General features: G+C 41.2%; 3 protein-coding genes across 3 annotated transcripts in view; 2 read left to right on the top strand and 1 right to left on the bottom strand.

Annotated features, from left to right (window-relative positions):
- Window positions 1-5,981, top strand: part of trim9 (tripartite motif containing 9) — a 37,316-nt gene extending 31,335 nt beyond the window's left edge. The window contains exon 10 of the mRNA XM_014994176.2: window positions 556-5,981. Within this exon, the coding sequence (XP_014849662.1) occupies window positions 556-633 (78 nt within the window). The 3' untranslated portion in view covers window positions 634-5,981. The remainder of the gene's footprint in view (window positions 1-555) is intronic.
- A 3,996-nt stretch (window positions 5,982-9,977) lies between these two features.
- On the top strand, window positions 9,978-20,163 carry pygl (phosphorylase, glycogen, liver). The gene is made up of 20 exons (XM_014994179.2): window positions 9,978-10,364; window positions 10,752-10,853; window positions 10,944-11,022; window positions 11,351-11,454; window positions 12,079-12,210; window positions 12,325-12,436; window positions 13,431-13,513; window positions 13,585-13,722; window positions 14,542-14,634; window positions 14,909-15,055; window positions 15,380-15,543; window positions 15,767-15,881; window positions 15,990-16,091; window positions 16,751-16,898; window positions 17,774-17,832; window positions 17,911-18,052; window positions 18,160-18,367; window positions 18,465-18,599; window positions 18,674-18,740; window positions 19,545-20,163. The coding sequence occupies exons 1-20, from the start codon at window positions 10,122-10,124 to the stop codon at window positions 19,731-19,733; spliced, it is 2,562 nt and encodes an 853-aa protein (XP_014849665.2). The 5' UTR covers window positions 9,978-10,121; the 3' UTR covers window positions 19,734-20,163.
- On the bottom strand, window positions 20,153-25,565 carry LOC106922072 (lysophosphatidylserine lipase ABHD12). The gene is made up of 12 exons (XM_014994182.2): window positions 25,135-25,565; window positions 23,416-23,518; window positions 23,119-23,238; window positions 22,978-23,008; window positions 22,842-22,887; window positions 22,140-22,269; window positions 21,995-22,032; window positions 21,473-21,552; window positions 20,691-20,773; window positions 20,526-20,604; window positions 20,308-20,441; window positions 20,153-20,226 (listed from the first exon to the last, which is right to left on the bottom strand). Exons 1-12 carry the CDS (start codon window positions 25,235-25,237, stop codon window positions 20,193-20,195), a joined length of 981 nt encoding a protein of 326 aa, XP_014849668.1. The 5' UTR covers window positions 25,238-25,565; the 3' UTR covers window positions 20,153-20,192.
- Window positions 25,566-25,724: the final 159 nt, after the last annotated feature.

Genomic DNA, 25,724 nt, shown 5'->3' with positions numbered 1-25,724 from the left:
GAATTTTTGATTTATCATCATTACGATAAATTCGAAATGATGATGTTTCAAACCCCCCAAAACTGTCTGTATTCATTTTAATATCCTCTCCATTTTAAATGTTAGATGACCTTTAGAGAGAAAAAAAAAAGAAGGCAACTTATAATTTTGATGAGCATCAACTACAGGAAATGTGTTGCCATTCTTATATGAACACTATTTTATTTGCATTTTAAGGTCTAAAAGTAAAGGATGAAACTTTTGCAAAAAGAGGACAAATGCATTAGACACAATTTTCAACCTAGTGATAATACATTTTAGTGAGACTCTGTTTTAGAAAGTCAATGCTATTGAATATAACTAACTGCTAAACCCTGCATTTGGTATCACTTGTACATTTCAAAACATCAGCTGGTTTATGTTCTTCAGAGCCACTTGCGGCTCTGGAAGTTTCTAAATCTTCAGTGAAGCTTCTCCTCTCGAGAACAAAGCTCAACAGCTCCACCTGCAGGGCAAATCTTGCCTCAACTGTCCTCTGTATGAATATTTGTTTGTAAACGTTTTGTTTTTCTTCAGGTCACTCTTCACACTGGGCTACCCATCCCTGACTTCTACACACCCGGGGAGGCAGACCCAACGAGCTCCGTGTGCTGAAGCCAGCGCCGACCCCCTTCCCCGCCCCGTCGTAGGTCAATACCTCTAACCCCGCCCTCGCCCTCCTGATCTCGACTCGCCGTCTGTCGCCCCGACCTAACGACCCCCGTGACACGCCGTCGGAGGCCTCATGACAGCCCTAAGCCATGCCTTTTTCATGCCTAAGCTTTGGACGCGGCCATGTGCAGGACAGTGCATGTGGTGCCTACGACTTGGGACGTTTCACCGCAACGTCCAGAGGATCAGCAACGAAAGCACTGAAGTGAAGGAGTTCTTTTACATTTCAGAAAATATGACACATTGAGTCAAGACTAGGCATGGGCTGGTGAGAAACTCTCAAGGAACATATAAAACAGATGCTTTTGTTTTTTTGTTCGTATCATTTTGTAAACTTGTATTTCAGGATTTTTAGATGGGCGTCAACATTTATTTTCCCATTCATCTTCTCTCAAAATGCACATGCACATAAAATATTCCCAAATATTAAATTCAAATTCAAAAAATACTCCCAAAGTGTTGTAACTCAAATTATTCTTGTTATTATTCAGATTATTATGGATTATTACTAGGTTTTTCCCTTTGATTTTCCAGCCACGTGTCACCAAAATTTAATCTCAGACTTTTCAGTTACTTTAGCAGCTGATAAGTCCAAGTAGGTTCTGTCTAAATAGGAAAGCATCTATCAAGATAATCAGGATTCGCTGTAATAACAAAACTCTTGTTTGACATATGGGGACAAAAAACTGACAGAACCTTACAGAACATAGAATATGCTGATAAACACCAAAAGAATAAAATTCAGACATTGGTGGAATGAAAAATGTGACGGTCTAATATCCCAACATTCCCTAAATTTTGTGATATTAGTTTCAAGAGAATTGGCTTATGAAGCAACAAATTGCACCGTTCTACCTTTTCTAGAGCAACACTGGAAGTATAACAAGCAGTTGAGCTATCTGCTCATGTAGCAGCCACCTGCTCAACAGAAAAGCAAGCATAAGAAGGATGAGTGCTTGTCCTTTACTGTCCAGGCCTTAAGTATCTAATTATTTCCAAAGAGCTGCTTTTTTGAACCTGATTTCTTGTTACTGGTAACCAGCCCATGCCTACAGTCGAGAGTTGGGCTACCTTCACATTGCAGGTATAAATGCTCAGTTCAGAGGGTTAGGGTTTGTTTCTTGGTGTGTTGTTGTTATTACTATACTATGATTGAGAACGCTCTGCGGCACGCGCAGAAGAAGACATGATGTTGCAAGCAGCCCGTTGTTTGCAGAAGCAGATGCGGATGCTGCGAACGTCATCACACCTCAGTTCTGACGCGGCACAATTGAAGCTGCCAGAAATGTTTTTTTTTTGTTCCCCCCCCCCCAACTGTTTACATTCGGTCGTGCCGCTTTCCCCCTCATTTAGCGCAAAATTGTACCTCGTTTCCGTGACTTTTCAATGCGACATGTCTGTTCAGACCGAGATCGCTTTCGAGAACATCATCCGATTTGGGACGTGGAAATCGGGAATTGTGCTGTACAGACTGTGACACTTCTTACGTAAAGATGGAGATACTTTTCTGAGTTTGGACCGCATTTGAAAGTAAAATCGTATTTTTGCCGCTCAGATTCATCTTAAGAAAAAACTAATCAGATAGGGTTCACGTCTCCGTCTGCAGTGTGAACGCAGATCACTACGACGCTACAGCTCAGATCACAAGAAACAAATGCTTGGCAGAATGTCCAACTCTTTTCTTAAATGAAGGAGTTTTTTTTTTATGAATTCGTTAGACAAAGAAGATCTTGTATTAACCTTTGCTTTTTTCTTACAACTCAATATATTGCATTCTTCATGCCTCTTTGTCAGGTTTCCATCTTGAAGACTGTTGTGGATTCAAAACTCTTGAGTCGAGAATGAGAAGTCCTACTTTGTGACTGTGGGGGGCAGGGGGGCTGCCTGCCATGATTCCTGGACCAGAGTCCAGCTCAAAGTCATATCAGTGTCATTACCTTCGTTTGTGTAAGTGGGAAGCTTTTCTTAGTGGTTTGGCTCAAGTGAAACTTCTGTGTTGTGTTTTTTTTATTATTATTATTTTTAATATTTACAGCATCGAAGTTTAGGATGCAACAGGAAGGAAGACCTTTTTTTTTTCTTTTGCAGTGGCGCTTTCAAAACAGGGGAGGGACTTTGCTTGAATCCATCTCAAAGGCGGGGGATTTTAAACGACTGTGAAGACGTTCTTATAAGGTGCTAACGCAGTTCACATAGTTTGAGCTTTTTTTTTTTTTTACTGTGAGTGACTGAATTCTGGTAGTTTTTGTAATATTGTTATTGAAATGATCTATTGCGAAGAGGTGTAAAGTTAAATAAGTTATTGGTGTTAAGAGATTTTTAGTGAGAATTTTATCCTCGTTCCCCTTTTCGCCGATGTACAGTTACAGCCGAGGGGACGAACGGCGCTTCTCTGCTTTAAACGTTTTATTAGACGTCAGCGGGGGGAGTTTTGGAGGGGAAATTAGAGGCTTTTTCAGTTTACATGTCTACAAAAGCAACAAGACAGGAGACACTGGAATGGCTTTTGTTTTGGGGTTTCTTTTGGCTAACATTCTTTTCAGCACTTACTGACTAAAACGCTTGACGGTTCAGTGCTAAAGCGTGCAAACGTGACAAAAACTGTGCCAACAATGACTTTCCACGTTTATGAGAGCTGAAAAAAAAAAAAAAGTCTCTCGCACAATTTTACTAAGCACTAGTGGCCTCATTGTCATGCTAACAGTTGCTAATTAGCACCAAACACAACCGATGAATACAGACCATAAGGCACCAGACAAAGCGAGTGCTGTCTGACGTAGTAAGAATTGGTTTCATTCTGCTCCACGTGACGACAGAACAACCTGAACCATCCAACTGTAAAATCCTGCGACCCAGGCGACCGTTGTGCAACATGTTAGCGTGCTAGCACGCAGGTTTATAACGCCTCAGTTTTTCAAGTTGCAGCTAAAACTACCAACCTCTACGTGCATTTTCAATAAAGGTTTCAGTCTGAAAGGATGGCCGTCTGAAAAAGGCAACTCGATGTTCCTTTTTAACGTAGGATTGTAATTAACAGTACATATTGTAATATATACAGAGTATAATATACTCTGTGTTTTACAGTAGCCTGGAATGGCTTGACCAAAAAACAAAGAAGTCTTAAGAAAAGATCTTTCAGGAAGAAGAATGTTAAGTTTTGAGTTTGTTGCAATCTTTAACCTCGTCACTAGGTGTCACTAAACCTATTTGATTGCTCCTTTAATCCTGCTGAATTGATGGTGACAACTTTCTATTCCTTCTGGAAAAGCAGATCTAGCGGCGATATCTGCTTCAAGTTAAAAGAAAAAAAAGTAAGTCATTAATTAAACATTTTTGGGCAGGAAATAAAACCAAATTAAATATTGCACCAGATTTTTTTAAATTAAACATTGAATTTGTAGCTTGACTCCTCAAAAATGTCCTGCGTTCTCCACCCAATTTTTTTTAATTTTATTTAACAGAATCTTGAAAAACTGAGATGTTTTGCAACTTTTGATGAGAAGTAAAAACCTCCATCGCATGAGTCTGATCGACGCTCCGTCAGGTTGGCCTGAGCCAGCTGTAGGTCTGCTGACTGCTGAGTTCACAGAGGATTAACGTCTGTATGTAAAATATAGTCTGGTAAAATAAATGCTGACAGAAGGAGCTGAAATCCTAATGCTGAATGGCCACATTGGGGGAAACGTTACCGTTTCAGGTTCAAAAGTCGTTTTCCAGATCGTTGTAGCCCAACGGACGAACGGTGCCAAAGTATTCATTCCTCTTGAGCTCTTTTGCACTTTGTCACATTACAACCTCAAACTTTTAAGATATTTTATTAAGGATATTATGTGAGATTCCAATACTAAGTAGCGCATAGTTGTAAGTGGAAGAAAAAAGAAATGCAGATTTAAGAATTATATTAAAATAAAAATACATATTGTAGTGGGGGCATGCATATTTTTGCTGACATTACATCTGTAAGTGTTTTGTCTCCAATATCTTGTCACAGTTTGGCTGATATCAAGATGAAAAGAGGCTGAATATTTAATATAAACGCACCTATTTTGACCCACCACCTGAAATTGCAATAGCACAAATGTACGTTAGCGGTTGTAATGCGACAAAAACGTGGAAAAAAGTCGCAAAGGGGTGTGAATATTCTAAGGCACTTGTCTGGCATACACATGAGGTGCTATCCTGTGTTAGAACTTCACGGGTGTGCCTTTTTCCCCATTTGTATTACCACCCCACGCCCCAAAAAAACGTGTGAAACTTTGCTACAGACGAAATCAATTGCTTCAGCAGAGTCAACTGTAACATCTGTGATGCCTGACCTCATCTGCTGCTACGTGCTTTTTTTTTTCTATCGTAAAAGGGCGAATTTTTACCATCCGAAACCCTTTGGACGTACTGTAACTATCACGATCTTTAAAGGAATATTACACATATTTTTGGTGTTTTTTTTTTTCTCTTTCTATAAAGCAACTAAAGCCATGGTAGACCATATGATGATACTGAAACATCAGCACACAGTAAGCATAATAACTCCTCAGTTTGTGTGTGTGTGTGTATTGACCGAGAAAGTTCAGCAAGTTACACCACGTTCAGGGTGCTTTGCAAGAATTAACTGGTTGGTTCTTAAAGTATAACTTTGATTTAGCCCTCATACACTTGCATAAAGCCACAATAAATTCCTGATGTAACATCAGAATTCAAGATAAATGTTTGTTTTGAGGTTTTTTTCCAAGGAAGTCCTCGGTGGAAACATCGGCACAGATCTAATAAACATGACCTGAAGGTGTGCTTCTGAACCGAACAAAAGGAAACGGGGATTTTACTTAGTGTGAATGTAACACGGTTTCTTTAAGAAAAAAAAAAAAAAGTTTAACACAGTTTAAGCAAACTACGGGGACGCAGATTCATATCACAACCAGTCGCTGGGCGACACTCGGTGTTATATCTCCAAATGTATATACATATTTTTGTGTGTGTGAGACTGTGTGTTATACATTCATCATATCTCCAGAGGGATTTTTCTTTTTTCTTTTTTTTTTTTTTGTGCCCAGTCTGATCTGAGATGGATCGTCATGTTCAGTTTTAGTCACAGTGAGCCTGAAATTTCTCTTTGTGAGAATCTGACAAATTGAAAAATGAAATTGTCCTTATAATTTCCAGACAATATGGTTATCGATTGTCACAGTTTCATGTCTATTACCACATCTTACCACTTATACGATTATTTGAAGTATTTAACAAGCCTCTGTATTTCTCGTATCTGTGAATCTTCAATAAAATCGGTGTCAACAACGGCTTGTCTCGATTATTTCTTTATTGCTGTCTGATAAAAGCTGCTTATGCTTTTACTGAAGCAAGTTGCATGTGGAAAATCGGCAGGGCCCGATGAACAAAAGACATCCTGCTAGAAATGTTTCACACGTTTACGCGGAGAAGGGCTGGAGCAGATGGCAGCAGTAACCCAGTCAAACACGCACAGACTCCAGAGGAGACGGAGTGCAAACAACGGTAAAGACGGTAAAAAATGTCTCTGAAAGCCAAAGAGAATTTAGTTGTGGAGCCCATGGAAGAACACGACGAGCCATTTTTGTTATAAATGAAAAACACATTTTAAGTATTTGTGATGACTTCCACGGAACGAGCTCGGTTTCCACAGTGATAGTGGGACAGGAAAGCCTTTCTCCTGGCAGCTACTGGCATCAACATAGCATCCATGGTTGCTATGGAGATTTGGTGGCTTCCCCCCACCCCCCCAAGTTGCTATGCTTTGCTGCTGCTCTGACTGTGTGTGTGTGTGTGTGATGATGAGGTACATGAGTCTTCATCCAGCTCAAGGTTATTGTAGTTGACTAAAAAATTTTAATTGAAATACATAAAAACAGTAAAACTATAACTAAATGGAACTATACTGTGCATTTATAACATAGATTTAATTTAAGTAAATTTACTTGAATTGAGCTGACGTCATGCACCTGTAATTACTTGGTAACACTTTATTTGAAGGGGGGTGATTAAGACCAGGAGTGAAAGTAGGGGGTACGGTAGGGTACTGCGTACCCCTAAAAGATTTAGCGGGGGTACGCAGTACCTGCAAGAAAGGGGAGGGGCTGTCTGCTGTAAAGAATGAATGGATGCATCACTAATCAGCCGTGATTGATTAGTTTTTCAAGAACAAACCAAAACATGACTTAATCGGTTAATAAATAGCTTTACCTCCCCCATTTCATATTGTTTCTGAACTGTTCTTTGTTAGAGCAGGGATGCGTCAGTTTGACGCGGAAGGTCAAACTGAACGCCGCCGGGACGCTGAGACCAGCATGTCCTCCTCTGACTCCTTGTCAAAACGTTCATAACTTTATTAAAGAACAACAACAACAAAAAGTCAACAAAACGTTTTCAAATTAATGACCCAACAATAATAATCTCAGTGATTGTTGTTTCAACAAGGTGTTGCGCAATTTTGTGCGTTTCGGTTCCATTATCAAATAGCAGAGCAGGAGTTTAAAATTAACTAATCAACCACCGCTGTGTTCATGAGACGCTTATTAATAATCACAAAATAAATATCAAGCCTGAAAACCTGATATCTTAACGGACGTAACTAAATGTTTTAAACGTAATCTGAGCGGTTGCCACGGCAATGGGTGTGCTTAAACGACAGAGAGAGAGAGAGAGAGAGAGAGAGAGAGGGGGAGTAAAAAGGTGCGAGTGGTTCTGAGTTGATCACCTGTTCAGTTATTTTACCTTTGTTTACCTTTGCTGTGGCTCATTACAGCCACTGTAGTTCCTGAAGGTTCAATAAACGACTAATTATCTCGTTCTTTGTGAGTATTACGTCATTCACAACAAACATCAAACACGGCAAATATGTTTTATTAAGTATTTAACAAATGGCTTCTACCGGATAATTATGTGAAATTAAATTGTCTTGTAATGGATAGTGAACCATTTAAATTAAGTTATCTAAATTATTCAAATTTGTAGATTATTATTGTAAATTATTTAAAGGATGTTGCAGGTTGTTTAATGATATTTGTCTGTTTTGATTACCACTATTGGTGGTTTGTGTTTTGTTTTGTTTAATTGTATTTGCACTTTAAGTTTTTTTTGTTGTTTTTTTTTTTTTTTTGTACCTCACGGGCTGCCGTAGCTAAATGAGGGCAGGCCCTATAAAAGCTGGGAAATCACTGTATCAATGAATAACTTCAACAAACTGTCGGATGTGCTTGGCACTGTTAACTTTAGCGTTCCCCGGTGAAAGCAGCGAGGTACGTTTTATTTTGTTGTTTGTGTTGTAAGTTTATGTTTATATTCTAATATTTGTATCCGTTTAGTTTTCACGGTGACTATGGTGACTGAGATGGGTGTGGTGACTGTCTGATGATCCACATCAAAGATAAACAAACCTTAAAAATCACCCGTCGAGACTACGCAAAATTAATTCACGTGCTGGGGAGCTGCTACATGTCTAATTCAAAAATAATAGTTTTATTGCTCTCTAGCATCTCGCTTTGAGCTCAGAGTCTGAGGCTTTTTTTCTACCAAAATTTTTTTTTGCTTCTTATTCAGTGGAATATTGTTGTTGAGACTTTCTCCAAAATAATAACCTTTTTCAATCTTCATAGCACCACTGTTGAAAAGGAGGAGCTAACATTCACAAATGACAGTGAAATAAAATCCAGTCCAACATCTGGTTTGAGGTGATTCCTCTGGAACCTGTTGGAGGAAAAATGTCCCAACTTCAGAAGATGAGCTTTTAACCTAACAGAGCTCTGTGGTTCCTCCTATCAGCATGAGAGTCAGGGTGAGGAGGCGCCATGTTAGGAAGAGAAGTGGAAGCTGCAGGATCTTCAGAACAAACAGGTCATGATGCTGGGCTACTGATTATCCCTCTGTCTGGACACAGGATCAATATAACCAGTTTAAAAGCTAAAATGAATGGTTATATGCCAGACATGGAAAACTGGGATGCACTCCATGCCATGATGTTCAGGATTTAGGTCTCATGGCATCTCAAGGTGTCAACATTGGAGCCAGTGGACTGAAGGAAATACAGCTTTATTTTGTAACAATTCAAGAGCTAACCAGCTTTTATCACTTCACAAAAAAATTAATCAGCACAGAAATTCCAAAGCACATAAAGAAGCAGTTTATATATATATGTATATATATATATATATATATATATAATTTAAAACTACTTTCACCCCTGATTAAGACTGACATGACACTGTCATATGTCATAAACATGAATAAGTCTTTATGAATATTTATGACTGTTGTCATAAAGCGTCATAAAGCATGACACTTTTAATACAAAGTCAACATTATTGAAAATGTCTTCGTTATGACAACATGACATTATCCAAGACAACGTCGTTGTCATGACAACTTGACATTAAACAAGATATTATAACTTGTCATGAATGTCATAACAGGTGAATTTTAAAATGTTATCCTTATAAGACAATAATTCCTTGCTTAATGTCAAGTTGTCATAACAAAGATATTTTCAATAATGTCAACTTTGTATTAAAAGAGTCATGATTTACCGAATGACGCTTTATGACAACAGTCATAAATATTCATGAAGACTTATTCATGTTTATGACAGGTGTTATGTCAAATTTTATTCAGCCCCCTTCAAATAAAGTGTTACCAATTATTTTAAGTGGGGCCTTAAGTTATGTCGCCCAGGCCCCACATTCAGCCTGGGAGTGGCTCTGCATCAATCCAGGAGAATAAAGAAATGTACAGCAAATAAAATTATTATTAAGATTCTAACAGTTTGGTTTAAATTTTTGTATTTAACTTTGTAAGTTGAGTACAAAAGCCGTGTTGTCAGAAACTAGCTTTACCAAAAAAAAAAAATAATAAATAAAATAATAATAATAATAATAATAATAATAATAAACAACTTTGAACGCTGTTCTCACTGCATCTCTCTGTAATAAACTTTCCATTATCAAGTATGTAATGTATGCCAGTTTGGCTCTACCTGGATTTTTTTTTTCATTGCTCTCACCAGCCCAGTCTCTATCCTGTTGCTGGTTGTTTTTTAGTTCCTGCTGGGTTTTTCCTCTCCAAAACAGACCCGTCTCTTCTTCCCCTTCCCCCCACGTCGGTCTTCCTCTAAAAGTTGTGATTGAAATTCAGCTCAGCTGACCTGCCCGGAGTGTTTCCTCCCCGCCCCCGTCTCTAAAGTACAGTAAAGTAAAGAAAAGCCCTGACGGGGAAACGCCTCCCTCCCCGTTGAACTCGCCAATGAAAAACAGCCCGAGGAGGAGACTCCTGTGTTCCCCCACCGCCAACACACCTCTCCTCTCCTTTGCTCTCCACTTCGCTCCCAGTCGGGTTGGGTCGGGTCAAGGCTCAGAAGCGCTTCCTTTCAGCAGCAGCAGCTCGGGATCAGCAGTACCTGCACACGGGCCAGCATGGCGACTCCTCTCACCGACCAGGAGAAGCGGAAGCAGATCAGCATCAGGGGCATCGTGGGAGTGGAGAACGTGGCCGAGCTGAAGAAGGGCTTCAATCGCCACCTGCACTTCACCCTGGTCAAAGACAGGAACATCGCGACGCCCAGGGATTACTACTTCGCCCTGGCCCACACCGTGAGGGACCACCTGGTGGGCAGATGGATCAGGACGCAGCAGTTTTACTACGAAGCAGACCCGAAGGTAAAAAGGATCTGCACCCGAAGTAGACCTCAGATTGTGTTTATTGTATGACATGCATGTTCAAGGTGCGATCCGAGTACAAACTTTTAATCACACGCAAATCATTCTAAACGAAAACGGAGAATCTTTAGCACCCAGCCACTAGTTTGTGTTGCATAAAGTTTTATGGATCACAAAGAGGCTTTGTATTTTCAGGTCAGTGCGTCAGGTTCGCATATTAATCATTGTTTGTGCAGGGGAAGGCAGGATTGTTCCACTTAACGTTCATTTGTTTTACAGCTCTAAACTGCATTTCCTGTATATTGAAGTTATTGACTATTCAATGCTAAAAGCCGCAGACTGTTTCAGATTTAATTTCCCCCATTTTTTTTTTCTTTTTTCCCTCAGAGGGTGTATTATCTGTCCCTGGAGTTCTACATGGGCAGGACGCTGCAGAACACCATGATCAACTTGGGCCTGCAGAACGCGTGCGACGAGGCCATCTATCAGGTTAGATGGTCGCATTCAGAGATCTAAAGTTGGCGAATCCGAGCAACTTAGCCGTTGTGAGTTTGCTGATTGGGAACGCTCTCGCCGCAGCTCGGCCTGGACATGGAGGAACTGGAAGAGGTGGAGGAGGACGCGGGTCTGGGCAACGGAGGCCTGGGCAGACTGGCAGGTGAGCAAAGGTCCTCAAAGCCATCTTTGAGGATGAAAAGTGGGATAGAGATGACTTTAAGAGCACATTTCCGTGCAGACGTTTTGTATCCGTTGCAGTTTTGCACCATCATTGTCTCCAGGGCACATAGACTCTTCTCCAATAAATCTACTAAACATGTGGAGCAACTCTCGGCTTAAGAAAGTTTGCGGCAGATGGTGGAAATTAGCAAATATGCTGCTGAAACTTCTCCTGCAGCACCACAAAAAATAAATAAATAAAAATAAAAATACCCCAGCTCTTTTTATTTAACTGTAGTGTGTAATATTTGAATTCCTTGTCACTGCAGCATGTTTCTTGGATTCCATGGCAACCCTGGGACTTGCAGCGTACGGTTATGGCATCAGATACGAATACGGCATCTTTAATCAGAAGATTAGAGATGGCTGGCAGGTAATTGTGCTTCCTATTAAAAAAAAATAATAATGATTTGCCTGAAACTCAGCTGTGACCTCTGTGACGAAGACATTGATTCCCCCACCTTTTATCTTTTTTTTTTTTGAAAGCAGGATTCCCTTTTAAAATTTGACGGAGGCTAAAGTAGAGATGAATTGGGTCACAAAACATCACAAGTTAATTATTGACAGAGGAACATGCTGTAGTCTGACCCGCTTAGCACGGCTAAAGAGGGTCAGACAAAGGTTTGTTTTGTGGATGACAAAACAAACCTTTTGTGTATCTTCTGATAGGAGTTTGCAAAACTGCAGGCTTCTGCCGTTTTTTGCGTCCCGCCGGGTTTCTTTGCGGGTCGGACCCTGTCAGTGTAAACATGTCCCCCTGAACTCTGAACACCAGGCGTGCTCTTTGTGTAGCACACAGGTGGATGAACCTGTGCGCCTGATATCCGCTGCTAGTGAGAGCTGTTATTTACGTCAAATAAAAAAAAATGCGATTGCGGGCCGTGTTGGACGTAAGACTGTAAGAGCTGAGCTTCCTCGTTTCAGGTTATACAAAGAGGTCAGATAACGCTGAGTTTGTCCTGGGGCTTTCACTTATCTGTGACCTTCCGCGCTGCAGGTGGAGGAGGCAGACGATTGGCTGAGGCACGGAAACCCCTGGGAGAAGGCTCGTCCCGAGTACATGCTGCCGGTCCACTTCTACGGACGAGTGGAGGAGACCAGAGACGGGCCCAAGTGGGTTGACACTCAGGTACTTGGTGGTGACTTCATAGTGGAAAAGATTTGCATGAATTTGGGTTGAACCAGAGTAAATGACCTTGTGATGTGGTTGACCTGTGACCTCTGACTGGGTTTTCACCTGCAGGTTGTTTTGGCAATGCCTTACGACACGCCCATTCCTGGCTACATGAACAACACTGTGAATACGATGAGGCTGTGGTCAGCCCGGGCGCCCAACGACTTCAACTTGAAAGACTGTAAGACCAGGACGATGTCTCGTTTTCATGCAAAAAAAGTATTAGACCTCTTTGGTAAAAGAGTTGCACAATGTGCAGGGCTTTATAAAAGTACTCAGATCCCCTGAATCATTTGGCACGTTCCAACCGCATTCTTCAGGGTGTGTTGTTCGACTTTGGCACGGTAGACCACCGTAAAGTCTTGTATAACTGAAGTAAAAGGAAAATAGCCAGCCTTCTTTGAGTTGGTTACCTCTAAATCTACTCCAACCAAGTCTCTTCCGTCGTCTGTTGTATGAATACAGCGGCTCTGAAAGAAAAGTGACACCATTAAGACCGATGAACACATCCAGGGCATATTTGTCCACTTCTACCAGGCCACTCAATAAAGGGCTGAATCTGATATGCAGAGACTATATCCAGGGTAACTCTTTGGAGGAGTTGGAGACATCCACGTCTCAGGTGGCAGGATCTGCTAAGGACATATAGTAGTTTAACGGTTTCCCAAATCTGGCTTTGACGTAAGAGTGGCACGTAGAAAGTGCTCTTGTCAATTGAGACCAAAAGGAAACGTTGGTGAAACATGAACGTGTGGGTGAATCCCTGAATGCTGCGAAATTTTTAGATTATGTCAAGATGCTTTTCATCCACTTTGACTGAGCTTGACTTATTTTAACAAGAACAGTGTAATTTTGCAAGTATGATAGGCGTACCCCAAAGTTAGTCAAGTGTTTTAGAGGGTCGAATATAAATTTTTGCCACATTTTAAAGATTTATAAATGTACAATTTTCCATCCTTTTCACAATTATCCATCACTTTATGTTGGTCAACCACTATATGCTTATTACAAAATAACTTGCTTGTGTTGTGGAAAAGTTTAAAGGTACTTGTACTTGATTTGTGCAAGATCAACAGAAATTTCTGCAATTGTGGTCGCTTCCTCTCTGCCACATTTCAGGGGTTTTGTTTCTTAATTTTTTAAACTGAAACTAGTATTTTTTTTTCTTTCTCTAGTTAATGTAGGTGACTACATACAGGCTGTTCTAGACAGAAATCTGGCGGAGAACATCTCCCGAGTCCTCTATCCAAACGATAATGTAAGTTCACTTTTTCACGGCCAGTAAACCATCAGATGTTTTCTACCTTGGTGTAACTTTCTGCGGTTCAGTTCTTTGAAGGAAAGGAGCTCCGTCTGAAGCAAGAGTACTTTGTCGTGGCAGCCACACTCCAAGACATCATCCGCCGCTTCAAGACCACCAAGAAGGGCCGACCGAGCCGCACCACCTTCGATGCCTTCCCAGACAAAGTGAGAACTCTGACTCTGTGTGGCAAAAGGCGGAGCGTTTGTCTGCTTTTAGTTGGCATGTTGCTTCATTTGGTTGGTTTGCAACATTATGTCAGCACTTCCTCTTTGGTTGCGTCTGTTGCAGTTGTTGCAGCTGCCGAAGCTGCGACGTGGATGAAGTTTGTCAAGTCATGGTTGCCTGGCTTTAAAAAAATAAGTGAATAAAAAGGGACGGGGGCGGCGGAAAGCAAAATAATCCACCATGGTTTGATAGGGACATTGTAGATAGAAAAGTGAATTTGTGCCAAGAAAAAAACAGTAATTTTCCAGAAAAACTCAGGAAAATTAATCTAGAAAAAAACTCAGAAATTTCTGAGTTTGAACAGTCAAAAAGTTGCAAGAAAAAAAACTCAGATTTGTGTTTCAACAGTTGAAAACTTTTGAAAATTAACATTTCCAAAAGTGGTGGGGGGAAAAAAATTCTAGAAAATTTGAGGTTATTCTCAAATTTCAGAGTTTTTTTGTTTGTTTGTTTTGTTTTGTTTTGTTTTGGGGGGTTTTTTGCAAATCTTTTGACTTCTCAAACTCGGAAATTGTTTTTCCAGAAAATTTCTAAGATCTCAAAATTTGTGAGTTTTTCTGGCAGGAATTTATAACTTTTCTCTCTCTCTCTGTTCCCCATCTACAATGGCCCTATTGTGCTCAGACCAGATCAGTAATGGATCGATTAATTCATTTATCCCCCCCCCCCCCCTTTCCTATTGTACTACGACTTAAGGCCGATTTCAGTGATCCACAAAATGACTGACTCATTGCTACAGACTGTTTCCTGTTTCCCAGGTCGCCATCCAGCTGAACGACACCCACCCTGCCATGGCCATCCCCGAACTGATGAGGATCTTTTTGGACATTGAAAAACTCGACTGGGAGACGGTGAGTTAAAGTCGCCTTCGAGTGTCTCTTGTTGGTCTTAATCATCAACAGCAACCATGACAGGAAGTGCAAATTAGGAAATCGAGAACAAGTAAGGGCAAGTAATGCAAGCTGAGGTTAAAACCACAGAGCGAGGGGATGAAACGAATGGCTCCGCTTCCTGCTGAATTTCAATCTGCGACTAAAATAGTCGAGTTTATTTTAAAAGCTTGGTCTTACTCGTGATTCTTAAAATGCAAGACTTAAACGAGAGCTTGTCCCTCCTCCTTCGCAGGCCTGGGACCTGACCAGGCGTACCTTTGCCTACACCAACCACACCATCCTCCCCGAGGCCCTGGAGCGCTGGCCTGTGGAGCTGCTGGAGAAACTGCTGCCCAGACACCTGCAGATCATCTACCAGATCAACCAGGCTCACCTAGACGTAAGCATGTCGCAGCAGAGACGCAGAATATCCAGTAATCGATGTAGGTTCTTTTTTTTAAATCTTCTGAGATATGAAACCATGTATAAGATTGTGCAAAACATGACATTTTGTGCGTCTTTTATTGAGTTTTCCACTGATAAAAGGCGCCCAATCAGTGTACACGCCTTGGTAGGTTTCTAATTACTCCTACAATCAACCCAAATAAAATTTAAATGTATAATTCTAATGCAAGTTAAAGGACTGAATGCTTTTACATGTCACCGCTTTTCCTCAGCTTAGAAGCTTGAATACGTTTTTGTATTGTTTTTTTTGCCCCCGTAGAAAATTGCTGCTCTCTTCCCGAACGACATCGACAAACTGCGGAAGATGTCTCTGATCGAAGAGGACGGCTGCAAGAGGGTGAACATGGCCCATCTGTGTATCGTTGGCTCTCACGCCGTCAATGGAGTCGCTCAGATACACTCCAACATCATCAAAACCGAAGTGTAAGCCGTTCGCTGACGGTCGACTGCGATAAAAGTTCCAAGATTGGTCAGAAGTGTAAAAGAGGTCATCTAAAAAACAAAATGTCGTCCTGGTTCAGCATATTGGGATGAAAACCATCTGTTTAGTCTAGATTTTGTTGGTTAACCAGATGAAATCAAACTGCTCCTCGTCCAGATAGCAAATCCTAACTTTTCCTGTTTTTTTTTTTTTTTTTTTTTCCAGGTTTAAAGACTTCAGTGACCTTGAACCGGACAAGTTTCAGAATAAAACCAACGGCATCACTCCCAGACGCTGGCTGCTCCTCTGCAACCCTGGGCTGGCTGAGCTCATTGCTGAGGTTTGCCTAGTTTTAACACGCTCCAGCAGCCAGTTAGCCTTTAGGACGTAAAATATTTGACTAAATACTAATGTGAACATTGGTTGCTGTAATGTGATGCGTTCTCAGGTCATTGGAGAGGACTACGTGAAGGACCTGAGCCAGCTGAAGAAGCTGAATGACTTCGTTAACGACTTGGCCTTCATCCGCGATGTCGCTAAAATCAAACAGGTGGGTCTGACGGGTTGGGAGAAACGGGAAAAATCCCTAACTCGGCTCCTTCAGACTAGCCAGCAGCAATTAGCAAACACCTGGTGGAACTGAGCATCTGCTGAGATCATTATAGGAGCTACTTTTGAATGAAACGCTGGTTATAAACTTAGCTAAAGGGTTAATAGAGGAGCCATGTTGTAATGACTTCCTGAAGGCGGAAGTTCCAGAAAGAGCAGGAGGTTCATAAAGAGACAGAGGCCTAATTTTTAGGCGTTAAATCAGGAAGTAAAATTTCTTCTCAGTCATGTTTGACGTATATAGCATTTGAAGTTAACATAGCTACTTAATTGTGCTACAAAATGGCACTATGTGACTAGAAAAACACAAAGTAACGCCCCTTTAATCAGTAGTTGCTCTTCCTGAGGTATTTATCCTTTAAAAGGTAAAAAATGATCAGAGCAGAAACGATGATGCAACATATCATCATCATGTCACATGGAAAACTATATCTTAATATTTCTGCACATCACAGCATGAAGAGGCATCCCGGTCTGACAAAGCTGGGCATTGCGACATTGCACCTTGCGGCCGTAAGCGCCGCGGCGCATGTCCGGGCAGCGCTCTCCTGACTCGGCAGCTTTCACATCCATGACTCCCGCTGTCGCATTTCTCCACAGGACAACAAGCTGAAGTTCGCCCAGATGCTGGAGAAGGAGTACCGGGTGAAGATCAACCCTTCCTCCATGTTCGACGTCCACGTCAAGAGGATCCACGAGTACAAGCGGCAGCTGCTCAACTGCCTGCACATCATCACCTTGTACAACCGTACGTGCAGCGACGAGTTTGTTTTGTTTTTTTCTGCTTAGTCATTCAGTGTGAAGCCAAAAAAAAAAGAAGGTTTCGCAAGTGATTGTACGTGTGAATCTCTGAGTGATCATTTGGATGATGTAGTCAGACGTTTCCTGATGTGGAATATTCCACACACACCTGGGGCTTCATGTTAAAACAGACATGAGGAATGCAGCCACTGCAATCAGCTGTGGGGAATTTTCCACAAAACTGCAATAAACAGAGAAGCTGCTTTTTTTTTTCTTTTCTTTTTATTTTAGGACGTTTCTCCACAGATGTGCTGTTTGCAGTGTCTTGCTGTAGTATTCACAACGCTCAAATTTCAATACTTTGTGGCTTTTTGTGTAACGGATGAACACAAACCGGTGCAAAAATTGTGTTCATTCGTGCAACAACTGAAAGAAAACGGATGAAGGAAATGGAGCAGTAGGAAGTATAAACTTATATAGATCTAATCACAAAAAAATGAGAATTAGCTGTTTAACTAATATGCAGATATATTAAAAAAAACAGAGCAAAATATCAGCTTATTCCATGCCATATATTTATCATAATTTTCAAATTTCTTTTAAATGCAGAAATTTAGATTGTTTTATGTCTCTGTCAAGATTGTCCCATAAATAGCACTTTCAATTTAAATGCACTTCTCAATCGTCACCGTTCCGAATAAAAAGAAAATAATAATAATAATCTCTTTCTTTTGAAGATGTTTTTGTTTTCTCTTTGTACAAATCTGTTTTCAATACTTTTTAAATGCATATTTTTATCTCAATTTTAAAACACCGTGCTCTATCAATTCAGTTTCAATAATTTTTAACTTTATAAATGTTCGTCATTTTTTTCCCCATCAGGCATCAGGAAGAACCCCAACGCGCCTTTCGTACCGCGAACGGTGATCATCGGTGGGAAGGTAGGTCACAGCGCGCCGCGCAGAACTCGACAGAGAAACACGACCTGAATGAACGATTCGCGTCGTCGCCCTCTGCAGGCCGCACCGGGATACCACATGGCCAAAATGATCATCAAGCTCATCACCTCGGTGGCTGACGTGGTGAATAACGATCCCGTGGTTGGAGACAAGCTGAAAGTCATCTTCCTGGAGAACTACAGAGTTTCTCTTGCGGAGAAAGGTATAAATTAATTTAAAAAACAAAACAAAACAAAGAAAACTCACTTCTGTTGGAGAGGAAAAGGAAATGATGTGACTGTGATTTTTTTTTTTTTCCCTCCTCCTCAGTGATTCCTGCCACTGATCTGTCGGAGCAAATCTCCACCGCTGGCACCGAGGCTTCGGGGACGGGCAACATGAAGTTCATGCTGAACGGAGCGCTGACCATCGGCACCATGGACGGAGCCAACGTGGAGATGGCCGAGGAGGCGGGCGAGGAAAACCTCTTCATCTTCGGCATGCGGGTGGAGGACGTGGCCGAGATGGACAAAAAGGGGTAAAAGACCCGACGAGATAAAACGCACACAGTGGAGCGGAATTTGAAGATTTCTTGTTTTACGGATCAAGTTTTTTGTTTTTATGCTTTTTTTAAGGTACGATGCCATGACTTACTACGAGAAGATCCCCGAGCTGAAACAAGTGATGGATCAGATCGCAAGTGGATTCTTCAGCCCCAAGAATCCAGAGCTTTTCAAGGACCTCACCAACATGCTCTTCAAATACGACCGGTGAGCAACGTTTTGTTGTTATTCCTCTTGTATTTTCGTATTTAGTTCAATTCTTTTTTTCTCTCTCTTTTTAGATTCAAAGTGTTTGCAGACTTTGAAGACTACTTGAAAACCCAAGAAAAAGTCAGCGAACTCTATCAGGTAATGTTTTTGTTTTCATTTCTTAATTGTTCTTTCTGCTGTCGTGTTAAATTCTCAGTAAATTCTGACAGTTTTCTTTTAATTTCAGTACATTCATTCGGGGAGGGAAAATGTTTTATTTTTGATGGAACAAAATCAAAAGGTTCCCCCAGCAATGATCATTAAATCCTCTACGCACTAATTGATCATCCATGACTTACTGTTTTTTTTTGTTGTTGTTGTTTTTTCGGAGTGTAAATATGATGAACGCCACGCTGGATCTAGAGGATCCATATTTATCTCGCCACCATACACTAAGAGACACCTGGAAAGATGCTTTTTAAAAATTTTGTTTTTGTGTGTTTACTTCCAGAATCTCCTGCATTTTTATATCTAGTATGGTATTTCTGATCATTTCTGGTTCTAAAACCAAAGTTTCCAGGAGTTTTGGAAGAGAAACAGGCCCACAGCATCACCGATCCTCCGCCATGCCCGACAGCGTTTACGCTTTAGCAAATTTCTTAACCCGCGTTGTACAACAGACCCACCCAGAGGGTCTGCCGCAGCTAAACTCAACCTTCGTCTCATTTTAACGAAACACGGGTCCAGTTAGTCAGTGCAACGCTCAGAAAGGTTTCGGCTAGATTTACTTTACATAGCTGGCGTGGATGCCAGGATTTGTCATTATTTGTTTTTTTTTGTTTTTTGAGTCTCAAAAAAAAATGTTTTCAGCGAGAGATTCTGCTTATGCAATTAAAAATCTTTGAATCTTATTTTTCATAGGCTTATTTCTGTAGCACTTCAAATGTTTATATCTTCTATTAGGACACGGTGGAGTGGACCAAGATGGTGATCAAGAACATCGCGGCGACGGGGAAGTTCTCGAGCGACAGAACGATCAGGGAGTACGCCACCGAGGTGTGGGGGGTGGAGCCGACCGACCTGAAGATCCCGCCTCCCAGCGAGCCGCGCGAGGCCATCGAGGAAACCGTCAAGGCTCTGAAGAAGATGTGAAAAATGTTCCTCGCCTCCTGAGCTGCCTTTTGCGTTTACAGAACAAAACCTTTATGCAACACATTACGTTTTTTTTTTTTCTTCTTCTTCTGTGGTGCTATTAGAGACGGACATTTCAAGTCAAACCACTGTTACATTTCTTTAGCGCCAACACGTTCGGTCTGCGAGGGGCGGAAAAGAACTCGCTTCAACTCTGACATTCCTGCGGATCGGGAGACGGTCAGAGGATCCAGGATGTTAGATGGATATCAGGAACGCAGCAGTTAAAAGCTTTTTTTTGTTTTGTTTTGTTTTTTTAAACATTTGTTTGAGTTTGTGGCCTGTCCCGATAGAGAAACCTTGTTTAGAATCAAAAGATACTTTTGAAAAAGGACGTAGTGTTAAAAAAAATCTGCCCAAAATAAAATAAAACCCAAAACTTAAGTCAAAATGATTTATTGCTCCTTTTTTTCCAGACTTTCATCTTTCTCTCTCCAAGTTTTGTAGAAATTTCCTGCAACACAGAAGCGTGTGGATTAAATTTGAACGCCGGCGCGATTTCTGAACGCAAACCGGTGACGACTTCCCGACTCACCGCACGACGTCTGCCAAGTCGGGGGCCGAGGAGATGTGGCTGTGGGACAGTCCGAGGCTCGCCCCGTAGGAGATCATCTGCACTCGATCGCTCGTCTCGGATTCCCTCTGGGCTCGCAGCGATATCTGGTACAGCTGGGTCCGACAGACGGAAAGGGCTTGAGGAAAGCGGACAGGAAATTTAGAGAGGGAGAGAGAGACAAGGAAAACCCACCATACCTTCTGACCCATGTGAAACGGAACGATGTTGTCGTCCTCTGCATGCAGGATCAGCAGGGGGCTGCTCAGCGTCTGCAAGCTGCGGAAATGACGGCAGATGTTACTGATGATCAGGGGGGAAAAACTAAATGTTTTCAATCTGGTTTTGTTTCGGGCAAAACCTACTTTTTATCGTTGGAAAATGAAATGTTGATCCTTTCCAGAATGCTCCAGAGCAAGCTCTCGAAACCCGGCAGGAACATGTAAAGCTGGGAATACGGAGAGAGGCGGCGAAAGTGACAATTTAACGCGGTAAATAACTAATGCGGCACGAAGCGTAAAAGTCAACTTTTGACAATTAAAGTCGCAGAGAAGTATTAGGATACGAAACTGTCAAATATGGTAAGTGATATGTCTTTGGAATCTAGTGTTAAAACTCTTTTCTTTTTTTGTTGTTAGTTTCTGGAAATGATGGACTCCCTATGTGGGCAATGTTGGGTCAAATATAAAGAAATATAAATGGGGAAGAGGGCTCTGAAAATTTCTGAATTCATAAAGATTTGAAACGAGCTGCAGTTCTGATCCACACCAGAACAAGACAGCTTGTGGAAAACACAAATGAAAGCTTTAGTTGTGCTTTAAAATGCATTTTTAAATTCTACATTTACACTTTTCTTCCCCCATATTCAAACTGCAACACTAATCCACACTTTTATTTCGTTCACTTACTTTTTAAAATGAACATGTTAACACAAAGGTTTTGAATGGGGGGGAAAAAGCAGTTTGAAGATCTTATATCATCGACTTCTCTTAAAAGTCAATTTGCTGCACCACAAGCAACTACAAAAAAAAAAAGAAAAAAGAAAACAGTCCCAGAAGAAAAGCAGTAATGTCCATCTTGAAATAACTTCAGCCATTTCTCAGTCAAAGCCTGGGCAAACTGGCCAGATGTCGTGTCGACCACTCACCTTGGCCAGCCGATTGCTTGCTACGACTTCTCCGATCCTCGTGAACGCAGCTTCCAGGATCAGAGCGTCGACGGCAGACCCTGATGTGCCAAAAACACGACCTTATTTATTATGCAAAACAGAGATTAGTGTATATGAAAGCACTACTCTAAACATCATGTGCAACTGGTATTGGTACATTTCACACAATAAACCCTTCCCTAAATAAACTGGTTCTTATTTAGGTCAAAGGGAGATGATTACAGCATACACCGATTTATTTTTAATATCATTTAAATTGCACTTTGCAACCAACCAGGTCCTGATTTCAGACACAGAATCTTGAATTTTTGGTTGCGACATGACAAAATGTGCTTTTAAAATATATTTCAAAAGCACTTTGGACCTCGACATGAAGTTTGCACACTGAGCAGGAGACGACCAGAAGTTAATGACTGTTTTTTTTAATTTTTTTTCATTTTGAGTGCAGCGTGCAGCCATCAGCTGTTGAGCTTCTGGGAAAGGAGCTCAACTCGAACCCACCTTGTTCTTGGATTTTCACTGCAGCGTTGGTTGCAACTCTAGAGGGGAAAAAAAAGAAGAAAACTTGATAATGATAAATTGAGTGTTGTGTCTTTGTCATGAGAAGCAGTCTGAATGAATGAATGAAGCTAAGAGAGAAACGGACCCGGAGCCCAGAGAGTGTCCCCACAGGCAGACCAGGCTCCCTCTGCTTCGTGTCTTTGCCCAGTGGTGCAGGTAGAGGGCGTCGTTGGTCAATCCAGCCTCACTGGGCTCTCCAGAGGAATCTCCAAATCCTCATTAAAACACACATTACAGGCTTAAAGGCCGACGTCGTTAAATTATCCGGGTTTTTTTGTTTGTTTGTTTTTTTTAAGCCAAGCGTGGGAAAATATGCTGCATTACTTTCAGTCTTGAACGTGTATTATTCTCCACTTTCAGAGTCAGAATTAGGAGAATGGTGATAAGGAGGTTCCATGAAATTGGACTCAATCTAAATGTATATGTCTAACTGACAGTCTAACTCTGTTTCTTTGCAGAACGAGGTTCCTACGTTCAGATCCAGTCTTTTTGTCAAGTCTGTATGTTTTTCTTCCCTATGTATTCTGAAATTTCTAAAAAAGAAATAAATAAAACCCATCCATGTTGGTCTCTATGCCTCATGTCTTGCATATAGACTGTAAAAATAACTAGTCTGGAAATTAGAACTCTCTCCTTTGTAGTTTGAGGTCTTTGTTTGTTTGTTTTTTTTGTTGCTTTTATTCTTACAGTAAATAAAAACTAACCTTTTGAGATTACTTCATGAAAAGTGCTACGCAAGTGAAGTTTTACTTTTTACTCTCTTCGGCACGCTTTGGGTCTCCCTTACCTCTGTAGTCTAAAGATAAGACGTGGTATCCTGCAGCACTCAGGATCTACGAGATTATAAAATGATTCACATTCTCTATCAAAAGCTCAAAGACAAAATATTTACACCTGGAAACAACTTATTATCTTAGTCAAACCTTCACCAGCTCCACTCTATGCCTGATCGCCCTGCAGACACGACAGGAGAGAGACTTTCAGAGCCAAGGCAACCGTCTAATGCCCACTAGACTCTATTAGGATCGTTTCAAGGATGCACATCCCTTCTGCACTTAACCCACCTGGTCCCTAAGTTTCCATGGAGGTAGATGATAACAGGACGCCCGTCTCCCAGGGCCTCCTGGTACCAGTCGAGATCCCTCCCAGCGGCCGCTTCCCATTGGCTGGCAGGGAGCGTGTGCCTTTGAGACGGAGAGGGAGTGAGAAAGACAAAAAAAGAAACTGAACGGCACAAACAAACGGAGCTTCAAGAATATACAGCGGGTTTTCAGAGTTGGGGCCACCGTGCAGCCATGATGCCTCAAGAGCCGCCTGCGCCGGACGAGAGCGCTGATGATAAAGAGCTTCAGTCAGCCTACCACACTCCCACTGAGACGCCCTCCTCTGGGCTCAGGTAGAAGTTGCAGGTGTGGTTCAGGACATCCTGAGGCCTGCGCAGATCCACCCAGTATGGAAACCTCACTGCAGGTGAGAGCGCAGCAGGTCAGCGCCGCGGCGTTTCTAATCGCAGCATCACATCACATGCACGCACACACACGCACACACACACACACTCTGCCTCGAGACGCATTGAAAGCCACAGACTTTTTAACTTCATCATGTTTTACTGGGACTATTCTTTTTTATTATATTTTATGAAATTATTTACATTTTCACATTTTATGACATTAGATTTTTTTCAATGAAATTATTTGTTTACATTTTCACATTTTATGTCATTTGAACCAAACACAAAGGATTTTTATTTTATTTATTTTTTTACTTTTGGGAGATTTTATGTGACAGACTGATTGGAAAAATGACAAATGTTTCCAAAACATTGTTGTTTTTTTATGAAAAAATAAAAATAAAAACATCTGGAAGGTGCGGCATGCACATTTTATTTTCCTGCCCTTCTGAGGCAATTCCATGTGGATCCAATAATGATCGCTGCAAAAGTGTGTTTCCGTTTTGAACATCTATTCTGGATTAACACATCTTGCAAAATATGCCAGTGAGATTAGATGGAGTGTAACTATAAATATCTCAGGCACACTCAGGTCTGGACTTTGACTAGGTCATTCTAACACATTAAAAAAAAGTTTCATGTGTAGCTCTAACTGTAGGTTGTCCACCAGAAAAGTTAAAATTTTCATATAAAATTCTTCCCCCAGGTTGCTGTATGCCGTCACGGCTTGTGGGAAGCTGCATAAAGCCTTAAATGGTTTTAATTTAAACACTTCTCCATAGCGACCAGATGGGCGGGGCGCACTGCCAGTAAATCCTCTTGTTCTCCCGATTTTCTGATGATGGATGGAACGAAACTCCATGAGACGTTAAACACGTCCGACAGTTTTCACTACCTAACCTTCCTTCATGCTTCTCCACGGTTTTATTCATCCCCAACCTTTCCAACGTGCTTCTTCGTCATCACTAATACTCTCTAACAAACTGCATAGCTGGATTTAAGCTGAGATTAAATCACTCACAGGACTGGAAGTCTCTGTTTCCCAATTCGGTGGCTTCTGAAGGCAGAGTAAAGGGGGACGAACAGCACACGTTTCAATTTTTAGGATAAAATATAAGAACTGTGGACTATTTCACATGCAATTCACTGCTATGCGTGTTTGTCCAGCATTTAAAATGCCAATAAAAAACACAATGATATGAAGTTTGTGGCTGTGATGTAACAACAAATTCACAGGGTGTGAATACTCTTGCAACTCTGTGAATAATTTTCCAGAATAAAAGCTTTAGAATAATTTAAGTTTAAATCTGTGTGCTCCTGTAGTTTATGTGAAAATCTGTTTTTAAAATTATTTTACTATGTCCCATTGGTGTTGGTGGAATAACTACTGGAAGAACTTTTTTTTCTTTTTTGATGTTTGAGAACAATTTTACAGTCACTTAAAATGTTATAGTCACTGTAAATGCAATGATAATTTACTAACTTGCACAACAAGTTAGTCAAGGTCGTATCCTCTGTTTATACATAAATATTTACCATCACTGTATGACGTATCCGGTCTGACTGTGCGTATATATTTTTACCAGTGAAATCCTTTGGTGCCCCATATAAACCAGGAACATTTACTTACGCAGGTGAGAGAATATGGCATAGCTCAGTATCCAGGGAAACAGGTAGAGAAGAACGGGCACCGAGACGTACGCGGTCAGCAGGAAGGACACAACTTTCTTCATTTGTGCCACAGACAAAGTTATTTTCCACCGTCTTCTTCGGAGTCCAAATCAGGTCCGCCCTTGGCTTTTTGTTCCAGTTTGGGTTTACCAACAGAAAATCCAGCAGCGGTGTGGCGAAACGCAGGAAGAGGAGGTCAAAGTTCAGCTTCCCTCTGCTGCTGCTTGTTCACATTTCACACAGTGAGGCGGACATGCACAGAAAACAAACAAACAAAAAAACCTTAGCCTGCCAAAGAGGAGAAATATATTTTTAAATTCTGCCTACTGAGTATAAAGATTACAAAAACAATCAGTTCAGTTAAGAATACACGGTCAAATGACGATAATTATCAAAACTATGCGAACGCGGTTGACGTTACGCAGCAAAGCACTGTGGGAGGTGAAGTTCTTTGGCACAAAGCAGCGCAGGTGAAACGTGAAGTAGATACATGCTTATTTCGTTCACTATGTGAACATTTAGCGCATTATTTTATAGCAGTTTTCAGTA

This window comes from Poecilia mexicana, unplaced genomic scaffold (assembly GCF_051168715.1).
Source record: "Poecilia mexicana isolate PSO_F unplaced genomic scaffold, ASM5116871v1 scaffold_22, whole genome shotgun sequence".
NCBI classification, from domain to species: domain Eukaryota; kingdom Metazoa; phylum Chordata; class Actinopteri; order Cyprinodontiformes; family Poeciliidae; genus Poecilia; species Poecilia mexicana.
This window is presented reverse-complemented; position numbering and strand designations above follow the sequence as displayed.

Coding starts and splice junctions, on each gene's coding strand:
- pygl (XM_014994179.2), top strand. CDS start 10,122: ATGGCGACTCCTCTCACCGACCAGGAGAAGCGGAAGCAGATCAGCATC. Junction 11,455..12,078: donor AGATTAGAGATGGCTGGCAG/GTAATTGTGCTT, acceptor TCCGCGCTGCAG/GTGGAGGAGGCAGACGATTG. Junction 15,882..15,989: donor TGGCTGAGCTCATTGCTGAG/GTTTGCCTAGTT, acceptor ATGCGTTCTCAG/GTCATTGGAGAGGACTACGT.
- LOC106922072 (XM_014994182.2), bottom strand. CDS start 25,237: ATGAAGAAAGTTGTGTCCTTCCTGCTGACCGCGTACGTCTCGGTGCCC. Junction 22,888..22,977: donor ATAGAGTGGAGCTGGTGAAG/GTTTGACTAAGA, acceptor ATAATCTCGTAG/ATCCTGAGTGCTGCAGGATA. Junction 21,553..21,994: donor AGTGAAAATCCAAGAACAAG/GTGGGTTCGAGT, acceptor TTGGCACATCAG/GGTCTGCCGTCGACGCTCTG.